General features: G+C 42.2%; 1 protein-coding gene across 4 annotated transcripts in view; it reads left to right on the top strand.

Moving 5' to 3' along the window:
• MACROD2 (mono-ADP ribosylhydrolase 2) overlaps positions 1 to 17,979 on the top strand; it is a 2,147,232-nt gene that overhangs the window by 1,547,800 nt on the left and 581,453 nt on the right. For all 4 annotated transcript variants that reach the window (XM_043882748.1, XM_043882750.1, XM_043882749.1 and 1 more), the window contains exon 8: positions 10,089 to 10,162. In XM_043882748.1, the coding sequence (XP_043738683.1) occupies positions 10,089 to 10,162 (74 nt within the window). The remainder of the gene's footprint in view (positions 1 to 10,088; positions 10,163 to 17,979) is intronic.

Below are 17,979 nucleotides of genomic sequence, written 5' to 3' on the forward strand. Positions count from 1 at the left end.
GGTGGGCGGTCTGATCCAGGTACCCACCACCTCTTTAATCATGACTGAAGGATGCTCCTGGTGCCCTTGATTCCCTGACACTTTGGACTTGCCCCACAGTGGGCAGTGAGAACCCACAGTTGAAAGGCAGCAGGTGCCAGTGGGTGTAAGTTGAGCCAGGATGTGAGGATGACACATGCCATGGGGATGTATGTAGGGCGTGGTCTGAGTCTTCCACAGTGATGCAGCTTATTGATATGCCATATTGTATGTGTATATGTATGCAAATGGGCTTCCCCTGGTGGCTCAGCAGTGAAGAATCTGCCTGCAAGGCAGGAGACATAGGAGACGCAGGTTCGATCCCTGGGTCAGGAAGATCCCCTGGAGGAGGGCATGGCAACCAATTCCAGTATTCTTGCCTGGAGAATCCCATGGCCTGAGGAGCCTGGTGGGCTACAGTCCATATGGTTGCAAAGAGCCGGACACGCCTGAAGCAATTGATCACGCACACGTATGTGCAAATAACCAAGCCTGCCGTATTATGTGTATACAGATGTGTGACACAGCCTGCCTTATCCTTTCAAACAACAGCTAAGACTCCACCCTGCTGAGGACGGGCTGCGGCTGCCTCCTTCTTGCCCCTGTGTGCACTTTTGCTCTGCTGCGGGAAGCCAGCGACCCCCTCGTTAGCATTCCGCTGCCATGCTCACTGCAGTGACGGGGCCAGTGTCAGTCTTATTACTTCACCTGTTTTATCTCTTGTGAAACGCAGCCGTTAGCCAGAATTGTCTGAGTGGCTGCTCTGGCAATTGCTTAACGGTGAGGTTCCTTCAGCTCATTTCTCTCAAGTAATTTGATTCCATCACGCTATCAGAATTGCTTTTTTTGGTTTGGAAGGAGGCCTGGGGGAGGGGGTTGATGGAACGCTGTTGTGAGGTTAACAACAGTCATTGTCCGGTAAGTTTCCCCGTGTCCATCACACTCCCCATCTGCACCCTTCTACCTCTCTCGCCCACGCAGGGCAGGGGTGGATGTGTGTTCCGGGGGTTGGTGAAGTATGCTCTGAGCAAAACACAACGCAGCTCGCATTTCATCTTCTTTTACCTGAGCTTGTAAAGTGTGTTGTTTCATTGCCTACTTAGTCTCCACACCAGAATTTGTGTGCTAAGATAGAAAAAGATTGTGGTTATCCTCCTAAAAAATCAGGCAAAGTATAATTTTGCATTAAGTCAATGTTGAAAATCCCAGTTCAACTGATGTTAATATTTCAATAAGCCCAGTAATTCATGATCCCCCTCATTTAGGACAGATTTTCATCAATGCAGAAAATCCCGTGCTTAATAACTGATATTTTTATTTTACTTGAGTTTGTGTGTAAATAGAGACATTAAAAGCAGCAGCATGCTTTCCTCATTAAAGACTTGATGGGGAGGGAGGATTTAAAAGTAGATGTGAATTTAACGGGCACAGTTTGAGTTTGATTTTTTTTTAAACTATTGCTTCTTTTTATTATTTTTTTGGAGGGATATTTATGGCCATTTGGCCCCAAGTGGGTGCTTATAGTCACCCTAAGGGCTGGTGAGTGTGGCAACCACTTTCTAAATAATATGCACTGGACATGGAGATTTATGATCCCATAAAGTTGTTAGTATTTTATCACAGCCTTGGGCCAAGTGCCTGGCTGGGTAGAGTTGATAATATGGACTAAATACCCTTTGAGGTGAAGGCCACTACAGAAGAAATTGTATAGCTAAAAAAAAATGATTCAGTACCTAAACAGTAGTTTTTACATTTATGAGCTTTCCCTGGGCATTGATCACTAGAAGGTTTTCTTCTTACAACTGCTAGAGAGGCATCGGCAGTTAACGCACAGGTGGCCGCTGGATACTGGGCTAGAAGACGAGGGAGAGTGAGGGCCCTGGGTAGACCATAAACGGTAGATGGGTTGAATATTGGAAGGCGTGGATTAACTGTGCTGGGTATTCTGTTCAATTTGATTTTTAACTCTTTTGCATGCTAAGAGCTAAGAAATCATTGATTTAAGGCCTCACCATCTGCCTCTGTATGATGTAGTAATCTATAGCTCCAAGCATACCTCACTGTGAGTTTACAACAGAAGTTGATCCATTGCTTCTTTCTCAGCAATGGGCAGAGTATGTTATGTCTATATTTATTTTGGTAGACTGTGCTGGGTTTTCAATAGAAAATATTTGTTTTATAACAACGGGACACATTTAATTTCTCCATGGGAGTCTATAGACAAAGATGTCTGTGTGCTCAGTTGTTTCCAGCCCTTTGCCACCTCCTGAACTGATATTGGGAAATTATCAACAGCAGCAATTTTTTTTAAAAGAAAGCTAGAGAGGAAAATTGTCAATGACAAGGTCAAAGCCAGATTCACTCCAATTATGTTGGAAACAATTAGGGTTTTCCACAGTTCCAATAAACAGTGTCTTGGGTAGAGACTTCAATGACTCCTCACTGCTGTTATCTTTTCTGCAGCTTGATGCAAAGAGAAAATATAAGGTAATAACTGAGTGATAGAAAATGGCTAAAGTAGTATTGGATACGCCACGGATGAAGAGCATTGCAAACTCAGCTTGCCGTTTTCAGTTCTCCCCCTCTGTTGTTTCCCCGTTTTGTCCCCGATTCTCCCTCTTCTGCTTTGATGTTCTGTTGACAGAATTTGTCCCCTCATGGCTTAAGTATTCACTGCCTTGTAGAGAGAAAACAAGAGAGTCATAAAGTGTGTCTGAGCTTCTAGCTATAAAAGGTATTGATTAGCCTAAAGCTATCCTTAATAGCATTAAATGTGGTCAAGAAAATATAATGAAGTACATCCTGGCATGTTAACTAACTGGAAAGATAAATACATTGTTTTAAACTTTAATACATTTCTGTTGGGATTGCACATCAGTACAACTGCTTTGGAAAACTGGTAGGAGCTGCCAGCATGAAACATCTGGGGAATGAACCTCTGGATCCATAGCCCCAACTCCTGGGTACATTCTCAACAGAAATAAGTGCTTTTGTTTTCAATGTGGCATGTAAGAGAATGTTTATGGCAGCTTTATTCACAATAGCCCCAAACTGGAAACAGTCCAATTTTACATCAATACTGGAATGGATAAATTGTGGAATATTCATGCAATGGAATGCAACCCTCCAGTGAAAAAAAAATGAGCTTCTGTTGCATGTGTGAATATAGCATGGCTATATGGATATGTGGATAAATCAGGCAGGCATGATATTGAACAAAATGCAGACAGTGTATGTTGTCCATGTATATGAAGTGGAAAAGCAGACAAAGCTAATCTATGATTAGCGGTTCCTTCAGGGCATAGGTATTGACCTGAGGCAAAACAGTTTTCAGCAGTGTTGGAAATGTTTTATATCTTGATTTGGTGTATAGTGTGTGTGTGTATACACACATGCACATATGTGTGTGTGTGTAAAACTTTGCAAGCAATTTAAATACAAAAATAAATTTTAAAAAATTATTGTGTAAGTTGGCTTCACCATTGACAGCAAAAGTTAATTTTAATAATCCTAATGAATGAGGAATTAGGTAGCTTTGGAATGACAGAAGCATGTCCTGTGCACACCTGGACACACACACAGCTCCCTGCATGCTTGGCCCTGAATTGCTAATGGTTTGCTCAGCCTCATTGACCCTCATACTTGGAAGAGATTTTCTGTCATCTAAGTCAGTGTTTCATCTGAAGCTTGTCTGCAGCCTTGCCTCTGGGTGGCCATTCTGCTTTTGTGAACAAAAGCCCCGTGGTAACCAGAATGCCTTTGAGACCTCCTGAGGCAGGCCTTACTGTCCTCAGGAGCCCATCTCTGGGCACAGATCTGCCCTTGTCTATTCATTGGACTTGTTTGTAACCCTTGGGGTCTTGCAGTTAAGTGGACAAAGGATTGTGTGGTTGCTATTTACCCAGAACATAGTATAATATTTATCTTGTTTACTTACACTGCTGAGTATGTTTTCAGGGATATTTGTCTGGATATTTTCCTCCTCTTTTAATTACAGCAGAATTATTCTCTTCCCACCAAGAGCTATATTTTCTCAAATGCAGTTTCTCAATAGTTTTCCCTCAGGGATGAAATAGGATAATGTGGATACATCATTTCTGCTTGGACATCTCATACCATACTCTTGAGCTAAGCTCCCTTATTCTCCCAGTAATTAACCATTCCTGCTGTCAGCGCAAAGGTTCCTGAGTCCACATGTATTTATTGATCATTTTCTATGTGCCAGCAATGTTTTAGGGATACATGATAAGTAAAAACAGGTGTGGTAGCTTAGCTCCTTAGGACTTTCACTCTATGAAGATTATTAATCAAATATTTCCATAAGTAAACATAAAATTGCAACTATAGTGAGTGCTGCAAGGAAAAGGCACATGGTCTTATGAAAGCATGAGGTGGGTAGTCGTCCATATCAGAGGAGCCTTCCCTGGTGGAGTGTTGGCTGAGCAGAGGGCAAATGTTAAATCAGCTAGGAAAAGCAAGAAATGCCATTTCTGGAAGAAGCAGCAGCATGAGCAGGGCCTCATGGCAAGAAAGTGAAAAGGAACACACTTCATTCAAAGACTAGAAAGAAGGTCAGTGTGGCTGGAATGAGAAAGCAGAGAGTAAAACAATATGAGACAGAGTCAGACCACTCAGGAGTGGTCAGCACGAATCTGGGGAGTGGTCTGAGGACAGAGCAGCCTTCAAAGGCTTGCAAAGGCTGTTCTTTGGAAAGTAGCTGAACATTCTAAGAAGAAGAGGTTTTGGGAGATAGCTTTGGAATGGAAGTATTACATCAGGGTCCAGAGTGTGATCTGGGCAGGAGGTAAGGTGGGAGTTGTCATCGAATATGACCAGGTCAGGGAACTGGCAAGCCAGGTGTTGAGTGGGTCATCATCTTAGATGTTAAAATTGCCCAAGGTTATTACAAGCCTGGAGGTGAAGATAAAAACTATATCTCAGTGCCAGAGGTTTGATGAATGTGGGAAAGTGACCAGGAGGTCACACATAATTGAGAAGTGACCACAGTTGCCATGGTTCTAGGAGAACTTGTATAATTTCTCTGTGGGGAATTACATCTTCTAAAGGTTAATGCTGATGGCCATTGCAACTGAGCGTGATTACAGAATTTATTAGCTTTATGTAGCCCTATAATTTCACTATTTAAATACTTCTTGAACACATCAAAAAGTTGGAGATTTTCATGGGAAGAGAATAAATAGAGGTAAGACAAAGCTAGAAAGGCCCCTGGGGTGTATATCCAAGCTAAGGTACTAAGGTTTATTCTGGAAGAGCCAGAAAGTCAGCCAAGGCTGCCATTGTTTTGAGTAAGGTGGTGGCAACTGTACTTTAGGAGAATCACCTGGAGGCGGTGTGCTTGGATAGGCGAGAGGAGGGGAGAAGCCCAAAGAGCAGAGGTGCAAGTCAACTGCAGTTGTTGGGGTGAGAGCGGATCAGACCTTCTGTGAGATCAATGGATAAGGAAGAACGGGCTGGTGTCAGATCAGCCAGGGGGACACTGTCTGTGGGACCCAGTTACCAGGGGGAAGCCGCTGGACTCTGCAGTTTCTAAAAGAGAGGTGGAGCCATGGGCAGAACCAGGAACTCAGGAAGGGTTCCTTTTGTAGACGAATGCACATTGCACTTTTGGTTACGTGTTGTCCATCCAGTTCTGCAGCCCATCAGGGGAGGCATCTGGGTAATTACAAATGTAGGTTTTCAACTCGGGGGAGAGGTGGACTGGAAAGCTTACTGTGGTTGACCCCTAATCACGTATGGCCAGCCTGCCACCTTGTTTTTCCTTGCAGCCTATCGACTCCTCCTGCTCCCCCACTTCCCTTTCTCTCACCTTTTCCATCAGTTCCTTGCTGCTCACACCTTATTCCCAAGGACAGTGCCCCCTCGGCTCCTGACATACAGTTCCCTTCCCCAAATATTCTGTTGTTTTCTAGAAAGTAACCCCCTTCCTTGCTCAGATCTCATCCGAGCCCCTACTTTCCTAAATGCCCTTGTTTGCTGGATTGTGATGGCCTCTTGTTACTGCCTCCCCACAACTTTGGGCTTTAAAGACAAGGACTGGTTAGGATCTATCTATACAGATATATTGGAGAAGGCAATGGCACCCCACTCCAGTACTCTTGCCTGGAAAATCCCAAGGATGGAGGATCCTGGTGGGCTCCAGTCCTTGGGGTCGCTGGGAGTCGGACACGACTGGGCGACTTCACTTTCACTTTTCACTTTCCTGCATTGGCGAAGGAAATGGCAACCCACTCCAGTGTTCTTGCCTGGAGAATCCCAGGGACGGGGGAACCTGATGGGCTGCTGTCGATGGGGTCACACAGAGTTGGACACGACTGAAGTGACTTAGCAGTTAGCAGTAGCATACAGATATATCCATAAGTACATATGTGTATGTACATATATACCCTTTTATAATTAAATATTGGGGTTCCCAGGTGGCACTAGTGGTAAAGAACATTAGAGAAGTGGGTTTGATCCATTTGTTTACTGAATTAGCTAATGAACAAACAAGCTTTTCTAATTTTAAGAGTTTTACATTTTGAAGACTTCATTTAAAGAAAGTAAAACAACACACAGCAAAACCATAATCCCAAATGCCATAAATGAATCTGCAAGTTTGAGAATGTGTACACTTTTTTTTTCATATGGCAGGGTTCTCTCTCTCCTATGACAGTGACCAAGTGGAGCTTGGCACTGGTTTATTTTGGTCCCTTTCCTTTTATACTCTTTAACAAAGCATGTAGAGACTTAATTAGAAAAGCAACATTTACTTTTGGAACTGGGGACAAACAAGTCCTCTTTTATTTCTCTCTCACATTTTCTTTGAAAGTCCACTGAGATTTAAACCATTAGATCTACTGGAATATATTACTTCCAGTGGGGGTGGGGTTCAATCCCTGGTTGGGAACTAGGATCCCATATGCTGTGCAGTGTGGCCAAAAGATTGAAAAAAAAGAAAATCCAGGAGTAGAATATACAAATCTATAGAGACAAAGTAGATTAGTACTTACCAGGAGCAGAGGGAGAGGTGAGATTGGGGAGACTAATGGGTACAGAGCTTATTTTTTGGATGGTGAAAATATCCTGGGATTAGTGATGATGACTGCACAAGTTTGTGGCACATATCAAAACTGCTGAACTATATACTTTAAAACACTTCAAAGATTTTTTTTAAATCCAGGTGGGAAGAGACACTGAAACATGAAAAATGAGTTAAAAACATTTAATACCAAAGAAGATGAAGACTGAGTGAAAGACTACAGTCTTTTGTGATTAGGAAGCCAGTAGTGAGCTTGAGTTTTAACAGAAGAGTCACTCCCATTTCTTCTTTCTGCCCCATAAATGCGTAACTTAAAATGTTATTCCCTCACATTGATCTCTGTTGGCAGAATGTATGGTGATTCTGTGAGTTCTTGAATGTGTTTGGTTTACATGCACTAAAGGATGAGTTTTAGACACTCTGAGGTGTGCACATGCTCACTGATGTGTTTGTTATAAGTGCATCATTCTTCCTGCCCTTCTAAAACCAAACCTGTACTATAAAATCAGGTCCTTTCATGTTGTCTTGATCTCAAACATCATTTTCAATGGCTTTAAAAGGAACAGGCATTGCCTTCCTTGAATTTGTAAAATATCTTTCAGTGCTATGACTATGTGACCAGTTGTTCACCCTGTCTTGTGCCAGCTCATTGATGGAGGGCTGCTGACTGTGTTACCCTGGGTCCACCACATGTGGTCTCTGACCTGAATTTATTTGATTTGTCAATGGAGGGTAATAAGCTTTAATATGACATCTTGAAAAGAAGAGAAGTGAAAAGCAAAGGAGAAAAGCAAAGATATACCCATTTGAATGCAGAGTTCCAAAGAATAGCAAGGAGAGATAAGAAAGCCTTCCTCAGCGATCAATGCAAAGCAATAGAGGAAAACAATAGAATGGGAAAGACTAGAGATCTCTTCAGGAAAATTAGAGATACCAAGGGAACATTTCAAGCAAAGATGATCTCAATAAAGGACAGAAATGGTATGGACCTAACAGAAGCAGAAGATATTAAGAAGAGGTGGCAAGAATACACAGAAGAACTGTACAAAAAAGATCTTCACAACCCAGATAATCACGATGGTGTGATCACTCACCTAGAGTCAGACATCCTGGAATGCGAAGTCAAGTGGGCCTTAGGAAGCATCACTACAAACAAAGCTAGTGGAGGTGATGGAATTCCAGTTGAGCTATTTCAAATTCTAAAAGATGATGCTGTTATAGCACTAAACTCAATATGCCAGAAAATTTGGAAAACTCAGCAGTGGCCACGGGACTGGAAAAGGTCAGTTTTCATTCCAATCCCAAAGAAAGGCAATGCCAAAGAATGCTCAAACTAACGCACAATTGCACTCATCTCACATGCTAGCAAAGTAATGGTCAAATTTCTCCAAGCCAGGATTCAGCAATACATGAACTCTGAACTTCCAGGTGTTCAAGCTGGTTTTAGAAAAGGCAGAGGAACCAGAGATCAAATTGCCAACATCAAAAGCAAGAGAATTCCAGAAAAACATCTATTTCTCCTTTATTGACTATGCCAAAGCCTTTGACTGTGTGGATCACAGGAGAGATAATATTTCTTTGCATTGATCACTGAGGAAGGATTTCTCATCTCTCCTGTGATTCTGTGTGGATCACAATAAACTGTGGAAAATTCTGAAAGAGATGGGAATACCAGACCACCTGACCTGCCTCTTGAGAAATCCATATGCAGGTCAGGAAGCAAAAGTTAAAACTGGACATAGAAAAACAGACTGGTTCCAAATAGGAAAAGGAGTATGTCAAGGCTGTATATTGTCACCCTGCTTATTTAACTTATATGCAGAGTACATCATGAGAAATGCTGGGCTGGATGAAGCACAAGCTGGGATCAAGATTGCTGGGAGAAATATCAATAACCTCAGATATGCAGATGACACCACCCTTATGGCAGAAAGTGAAGAGGAACTGAAAAGCCTCTTGAAAGTGAAAGAGGAGAGTGAAAAAGTTGGCTTAAAGCTTAACATTCAGAAAACTAAGATCATGGTATCAAGTTCCATCACTTCATGGCAAATAGATGGGGAAACAATAGAAATAGTGGCCAACTATTTTTCTGGGCTCCAAAATCCCTGCAGATTGTGACTGCAGCCATGAAATTAAAAGACACTTTCTCCTTGGAAGGAAAGTCATGACCAACCTAGACAGCATATTAAAAAGGCAGAGACATTCCTATGCCAACAAAGGTCCATCTAGTCAAGGCTATGGTTTTTCCAGTGGTCATGTATGGATGTGAGATTTGGACTTTAAAGACAGCTGAGCACTGAAGAATCAATGCTTTTGAACTTTGGTGTTGGAGGAGACTCTTGAGTCCCTTGGACTGCAAGGAGATCCAACCAGTCCATCCTAACGGAGATCAGTCCAGGATGTTCACTAGAAGGACTGATGTTGAAGCTGAAACGCCAATACTATGGCCACCTGATGTGAAGAACATCTCTTCACGTCAGGGTCATCTCATTTGAAAAGACCCTGATGCTGGGAAAGATTGGGGGCAGGAGGAGAAGGGATGACAGTGGATGAAATGGTTAGATGGCATCAGCGACTCAATGGACATGAGTTTGGGTAAGCTCTGGAAGTTGCTGATAGACAGGGAGGCCTGGTGTGCTGTGGTCCACAGGGTCGCAAAGAGTCAGACACGACTGAGTAACTGAACTGAACCGTATGAGAAAATTACATGAACATGCTTGTGAAAGCTGTTAAGCAATTGTACATTCATTTTAATAAATAACCATACAACTGAAGAGACAGTTCTCTGTTGCCCTTCTAGCTCTAGATGGGTATGGGACCAGTGCCCTTCTATATAGCAATGCAAACTTCATCTCCTGTGATGTGAAGTGTAGTGTGTAGGCTACTTACTAAGGTCTGCCTTGCTCAGTACTGAATGGTTGGATTGAATATTGAGTAAATGAGGAAAAAACCCGGTATCCATCCATGACTGACTCTCTATCAGCTTTGCCTTCTTTTTGTTTTAATTTGTCTTATTCTGCTTTTCACTTAGGTTTTCCAAACGAGCCTGCTGCAGTCATCGCCCTTAGCACCATTAAGGAATGGCTGGCCAAGAATCAGCACGAGGTAGGGGAACAGTCAGTGAACATACAAGATGCTATGATTTGATCCTCAGTTTTGAAAAGGCAGATACATTTATTCCATAAATATCCAGTAGACCTAGTCATTGAGCCAAAGACGGGTGATTGATTATCTTTCTGTAATTATTGACTGAAGGCATGAGGTTGATTGGTTTTGGTGGTGAAGGTGGGCAAAATGATCAGATTTATTTAGCCATCATCCCACTTTTGCATAAAAGAACTGAGTGGATTTCATTAAGGTGAAGAATTCAGGGATCGTCTGGTTCTGTTTTCCTGAAAGAGTTACCTTTGTTGACAGGGGATTTCTGATGTTTGGTAATTTTTTTTTTCAGTAATCTAAGATCACTTTATATATAACCAATCTGTAAAGCAACCTCTGAGTGTGATATCAGAGTGGGTTTGACTAATTGTACTAAATCATCATGATGGGGATTTTATTAATGAAACTGAATGCTTCCATCATTGTACATTATGCCTGTTGTTCTACTTATTTAATGAGATCTTCGGGATATATGCAGTGATGTGTAAAAGGATTATTCAAGTAAACCAAGAAACACAATAAGTAAATATGCTATGGAGGCTTGGATTTTAGAGGTTCAGTGATTAACATATAACAGCAAATAGGTTTAAGGCAACACACAATATTGTGCATTTTTATTCTGATTTTGGTTTCGTCCTCATTTGCTCACATGAGTGCTGTAAAGTATTTTGTTCCGTTTATGATAGCCCATGAATTTAGCTTTCTCCTTGGGTAGGAAATAGATTATTTGGGAATGTTTGGTTGTGGAAAGAGACTGTGGGAGTTTCCTAATGAGAGCTCTTGATGCTTTTGTGTATTTAAAGAAACTGCAATGTCATTTTTGCTAATTAGTGTGATTGCAACATTTTAAAAATAGGTATGAACATTGTTGATCTCAAGTAGAAGACCACATGGTCAGACATACCCATTTTGGTGCTTGCTTTTTCTTTTCCTCTTACTTTTAAAAGGTGGACGTATGACAACTTCAATTTAGAGGATAACTTTAATAACCTCAAAGATGCAGAATAAAAATTAAACCAAAATAGCCAGTTTCCAAAACATTTATTTGATGTGTATTATTTTCACAACAGTCTTGCAGAACATGTAGGGTAGGTATTGCTGTCTTTATCTTCATCTGGAATCAAACGGTTAAATGACAAACTTTAAACTTCAGCGTCTCAGAGCCAAGAGTCTGACCTGCCTCTCCTGGCACTAAGAGGCATTCCTCTTTGGAATGCTGCTGAGGCCAGGAGAGACGTTCAGGTCCTCTGAAAGCTGGTAATCTTCAATATATCTCTCAGTCATAGTGAAGGCTCTTGGACCATTTGCTTGGCAAAAATGTAGTGTTTCATGAGTTGAAAACTGGTAAATGAGCTTGTGTATTGGTATGAATCCATCATTTCCACTAAAGTAATAATCCAAGGACATTTCCCACACTGGAAATCCCCATGAGCCATCTTGGCATGTGATGGGAATACACATAACTACACAAAACATAAGTAGTGAGGAGGAACAAACATGTTGGTCACGTCTATACCTCACTGACACATTTTTCTGATGGAGTCTCCCTAGTTAAACTATTCAGAGAGTTGTTTTTTTATATACTTGTTAGGTTAGCCTTCCCGACCTAATTTTTTTTGCTCTGATCTCCTTACTAGCCTACTGCCTTTGAGTTCACTCTTTTGCTGTCTTATTCTTTCCATGCTCTTGTCTTGGGTTCATTGTAGGGAATCTACATAATTTGGATTAAGAAACATAACTTAGTTATTGCCATTACAACTTTAAACATAGCCTATGCTAATGCTTTTTCAAGAGGCTCCCTACTTAAATATGCATCAGCTAATTTAATTTCAACAAGTCAGGTTTTGCCTAAGAAATGAATTATAAGTCACGGGACATAGATAAAAGCTATACAAATGGATTATCTAGCAATATTTTGATGCATTTTTTGCTCTGCTGACAAACTAGGTTAAGGACTTTTTCAGTTGTCTCTTCATGGCAGTATTCTTTTGGCATCCTGATTGTATAAGCTATTTGTTCATTAATTCACTCTTTTGATGATCATATATTGAATCTCACTAAAAACCAGACACTTTGCTCATACTGGGGACAGAATGGTGAAAAACAAAATATTTTCTTATGATGTTCATAGTCTAGGAAAAGATAAATCTAAGTTAAACAAATAAATAGACTATCTCAAGGAGTACAAAGTAAAACCAGGTAATTGCATAGTGGGTTCTCGGGGGATGTGGTTTTAGAGAATATAGAGATTGTTCTGATGACATCACCTTGGAATGAAGATTTGGACAATGGGAAGGAGTAAGCCAAGCCACACAAGAGGTCTTCAGGAGGGACATTCCACACAGAGGCAAGGCAAGAGGCAGACCCTGAGGGGAGAAAGTTTACTGTTTGCAAGAACAATAATAGAGATAGTGTGGTGGAACAGAGAGATAAAAAAATAGCAGGAGACAAATTTGGACAGACAGTCAGGGGTCAGATCCGAGTGTTGTGTTTTCATGGAGAGATTTTGGTTGTTATGCTAAGTCCTTTAATGGCAAATTGCTGAGGGTTTGGGACAAGGAGTAGCTTGAGCAGATTCACCTTGAGAATGACCAAAGTCTGGTTGCTACTTGGAGAATGGACTTGAAAAATGTCAGAGTGCAAAACGGAAGACTGATTAAGGGGGCCCTGCAGTAAATCCAGGCAAGAGACAAATGTTGCTGGGAACACAGTGATGGCGGAAAAGGGGGCAAGGGCGTCGGGTTTAACATATATTATTTTTCAGAACAGTTGATTTGATTCTGTCCTGTTACAAATCACACATTCCCATATTGAGAGGCCTGCCTGGGACACCTGGGCCCAGTGGTGGGACTGGGAAATGTATGTCCCGTTCATCCGCCATCAACTTGTTTCACTTGCCCGCAGTTTAAGCTCTGAGGGTGCTGTTGTCACCACATATTTAAGGGGACTCGGGGACCTGGAGCCCAGCTGAACAAATATTAATAGTGCAGTTGGCTCTGACTGCAGTGGCTCAAACGGAAGAGATGGAGCAGTACTTTCATAAAAACAGGAAGGCGAATCCTCAAGAGGATATGATTAGGGCACATCGGTGACCCACCAGAACTAAGAAATATAATGACTTCTGACTGAGAAATAGAGAAAACAAAAGAGAATATTCACTACTGAGAGTTGAATTATTACTCTGGGAAGACCAGAGAGATGGATTATCTTAAACAAAGACCAGAAACACAAGGAAATGGAAATCAAGATGCAGAGATAAGGTGCGAGGCAGGGAGACCCAGAGATCAGACCTGAGGTGGGCGATGAGGGGTGGAGATTACCCACTGGCATTTTCAGCTTAATCAAGAATTAAGAACTCATGAGTTCAGAAAATCAAGAGAAAAGCATATCAGAGTTGGCTATAAGAAGTTGACAGCATGTGGCATGGTAACCTTTCCAGAAGCACCCGTTTTTCTCAAGTAGAAACTTTCTTAAAGAGACAAGTGAGCAAAACAAGGGGCCCTTATGGAAATGAGTGGCAGAAATGTGGCCCAGACTTCTGCCTTGGGGACACTGCCCCATGTTATCATCCGCAGCTTCATGCATTCCTCATTTCTCACACCGTCTAAAAACACTGTTCCTCGTGAAATAGTGATTTCCTCACTGCACAGCTTGGAGGTTCCCCTTTCCTATCTGGAAGTTAGCCTAAGTGGTGTTTCTACAGGGCCTGTTCTGTTGGCCCACCCTGGGGACTTATCTGCCCTCTGAGTACCCGTCTCCAGAGCAATGTCTGTATTTGTCAGTTTTTCCATAGGTAGCAGAAGAAGAATAGGATGTCTTTTCACTTGTAGAAGCTACAAAGGACTTGATTTTGTGAGCTATTTCCCCGTTATGGAGGTCATGTTCAGTGGTTTCAAATACCCCAAGGGAGTAACCATCTTACAGCTCAGAGGTCTTGTGGTTAAGGCTTCCAGGAAGCCATCTTAGGCAGTAAGGCACCTAAGATGAAGATTTTGAGCCAGAAGATCAGATCCAGGACACTTGCAATCTGAAAACCCTCAGATACTAACCAGGCCTCAGTTACAGTGTGACACAGACCTGTACCCCCCGCCGACCCCTCTGCCAGTGATAAGGCAGCAGGTGGCTGAGCAGAAGCACAGCCTTCTGGGAGCTCTCATTAAAGCGCCGGCCTTGGGCAGCCATTGTTCAGAGGGGAGGCCTTGGTTCACCAGGCCCCAACTGCATCTCTGCAGATCTTTGAGGATGGCAGTTTTCCAGAAATCTTCCCCATTCATTTGCTTCATGGGAATTCCCTCATCTCCTCTTCTGCCCGTAGACCCTTCCTCCACAAGCCGACCCCCTGTTCTGCAGTGGGAACAATTCAGTGGTGCAACTTTTGGTTTACCTTTGCAGGTAAATTTTTGGTTTACCTTCAATGGGCACTTGGGTTGACTTGGGTATCTTTGACACGGAGGAGTCTGCATTTTCAAAATCAGTTAGTTTTCTTCTGTGGAGGAGGAAGGTGGAAGTTTTTGCTCATGGCCTGCGGAGTTTGGACCTTTGCCTAACATATAATACTCTTTAACTGTGCTTTTAGCACCAACAAATTGCTGTTGAGAATGTTAAATATCATCTACTTGTCATTTAAATTGTTTGCTCCGTGCCTTCCAAGGGAGGCAGGCCTGTGGTATTGCTGTTTGTCACTTTGGGTAGCTTGCCTACAGTTGAGGCAGGCCATCCCTCATCCCCTGAGATGCTGTGTGAATATGGCTGTATGACACCTAGACAGGTGCCCAGCTCTGCACTTGTTACGAGCTAAGGTCCCAGACCTTACCAAGTATGATCTAGGCCTCAAGGCAGCTGCTGGCAGTCAGAGAACAGAACTAGGTTTGGTCTCATCATTGGCGTTCTTTAGAAGTTAAGATACTGGTCTCTGGTTTCAGCATCCTCCTCCCTGCCTTCCAGCATGCAGACACACCATCCACAAAGTATTGAAAAAGGTGAACACAATCCTCTCCCCCAGAGCATAGAAGTGGGAATCCACTGAAGCCATGCACTTCAGCTTCCTGAAAGTTTCATCTGCTGTTCTTCTGTTAACTTGACAAGATCAGGGACGTGGCCACTCCTTTCCTCCTCACAGATCACAGAGGAAGTGTCGCACTTTAGCTTCTGACGCCAAGACTATTTTTTCCCCTTCTTGGCAGAGGTCTTTGAACATATGCAGTGTTAAAAATTGTTTGTCACTTTTATTTCAGAATCACATTATGGATCACCAAGAAAAAAAGAAAAAAAAAAAAGCCACTGCAGGGCCTGCCTTATGTCACTGACATGCAACACCTTAGGATCTGTGTGTGTGGTTCTTAATAGGAGGGCTTAAATGAAACATGAAATGATGTTTACATTTCTGATGGGAAAATTATATCCTTCACACCAAGTTTCAATTCCTGCAGACGGTTGTTTACAGAAATGCAAAGCAACGCACTGTCCTTCAGTTCTGTGGGAGACAGATGTGGTTGACATGCAGAGATCTGGAAGAAGCCAGAGGTGTTGCCTGGGGTTCTCCCTGGGGGAATGTCTTTTTATGTAGAGAAGCATCATTTGAACATCTATGCAGGCCTTAGTTTCTGGAACAATTTAAGCTTAAGATGTGAGTGTTTAAAAAAATAAATTCCATCTTAAAATCTTCACATTCTGTTACAGGAATGTGATTATGGTAATAACACCCATCATCATAATAGGCTGCTATTAAAATGTATCCTTTGACTAGTCCAGGCCCGGTCTTCAGGTGGAAGCCGTGATGCTTATCATCTCTGACATAATGGAAGTAAAGTATTCCCAGACTTTGCACATGTGCCATGTTCCTTTGTGCTTCAGGAACCCTCAGGACTTGGAAAGAATTTTTCTCTCTCCCTCCATCTTCCTTCCCTTCCTCCCTCCCTCCCGCCCCTCCTCTTTCGTATACATACACACTAATTCACTCACTCACTCACGACCCATTCATATACATAATACTTCATTCTCACATTGTCTGGGTTGAAGTTTGTGAGAAGCAGTTTCATGAGTGGCTGGATATGAGTTTTATCTCTTGATTGTGTGATTCTAAATACCCATTGTTAGAGTAAAAGCCATGTCCCAAGGCAGCTTCTGCCTTTCTTGATGCGAGATAGTGTTCAAGTGCAGGCTGTCACCATAGACCCCACCTGAGAGCTTGCTAAGTGTGCAAATCCACTTCCCTCTGCATCCCCTCGCTGTTTTAGCATCTATTCCCAACAGACGCACCCAAGTTTTGCAGCCAGAAATTAGAACCTCTTGCTGTTGTCTCCAGGCTTCATCATCTCCAGGCTTCCCATCGATCAAGAAACACAATAGATGGACAAGTACAAATTGTGCTGCTTTAGTTAGTGATGCAAACTGGCGTTGGGAAAGGAGACTGAGGACCCACTTTAGCGATGGAGCAGAGAGAGTTGGATCTCAGGAGCTGCCAGTGGCCATGTTCCCTGCCATCTTTTTTTTTTTTTTTTTTGGCAGGGGAGTGGGTATACCTTAAGAGGATATTTTGCTGAAGATGTTACTGATCATTGGGTAGTTAACAGAGTTGAAGAGCCCGTTTTGCTGGCCTGAGTGAAGAATCAAAAATGTTGGTGTATTTTAGCAAAACTGACCTCTCATTTTAGTATTAACAACTCAAGCTAATAATTCTCAGCTAGAGAAAAGGGATGGTTGGGAATCATTTGGAGGTTTGTCGCCCAAAGCTGCATGTTTTAAGTAGTTGACCCCTTTCACAGAACTCATCTAATATTTAACTACTGCTTTCGGTAGAATTATTCCAGATCTTTCAAATATGTTGGGTCGGAAAAATACTTTGAGTCACTGTTCTCAACAGCAAAGTGAGAAAGAACTCTTTTTAAAATGCAGCCTTTCAGTACTTTCATGCGCGGGGAAATCATCAGCTTGTTTTTGCTGATGGCTGTATCTTCCTCTTTACTGTAACCTCGAGGTAAACAAACATGTAAGTTTTATTGGAAGCCAGTACTGAGTAAAAGCCAAGAATAAATAGTATGAGACAGGTGAAGCAGAGATTCTCCGTAATTAGTACTTAAGTGAACAGTTCTTTAAAAGGGAGTAAGAAGTTTGCTAAGATGATATGAGCAGAATGTTCCTACAATTTGGATTTGTGTTTTTGAAATAAGATGGATCTTTTTACAAAATATGACTTGCAAGTCTGTGAGGCTATAGGACATCTTCCAAGCCTGCAGGGTTGTATCAGAGAGGCCACTGTGTAGCAGTAGCTCCTCTCCACCTTCATGGAGTCAAAATGAGACTTATGGCTTCAGAAGTTGGATGGGTGAAGGTAGGGTGCAGTTCAACCCTGGCTATTATTGTCTCAAAGAGGCAGATTGATATAAAAATTAGAACATTGGATTAAAAGTCAGAAAACTTGGGTTCTAATCAGATTAATCTACTCTCTTGTATGTGTGGGTGCTTCCATGCTCAGTCACATCCAACTCTTGGTAACCTGTATTCACTGTAGCCCGCCAGACTCCTCTGACCATGGAATTTTTCAGGCAAGAACACTGTAGTAGGTTGCCATTTCCTACTCCAACTCTCCTTTGTAAACATGGACAATTAAAGCCGTCTCTCTGTACTCCTTATCTGTAAAATGGGGGATGTGGGCCAAGTCTCTTCCAGCTCCAGGATCCATCACCACTGGTGGTATCTTCTGGAGCAGCCTCACTGATACAGTCATGTCTTTGCTCAGGTCATCATGGCATAATCAGGTCAAA

This window comes from Cervus elaphus, chromosome 23 (assembly GCF_910594005.1).
Source record: "Cervus elaphus chromosome 23, mCerEla1.1, whole genome shotgun sequence".
Lineage (NCBI taxonomy): Eukaryota > Metazoa > Chordata > Mammalia > Artiodactyla > Cervidae > Cervus > Cervus elaphus.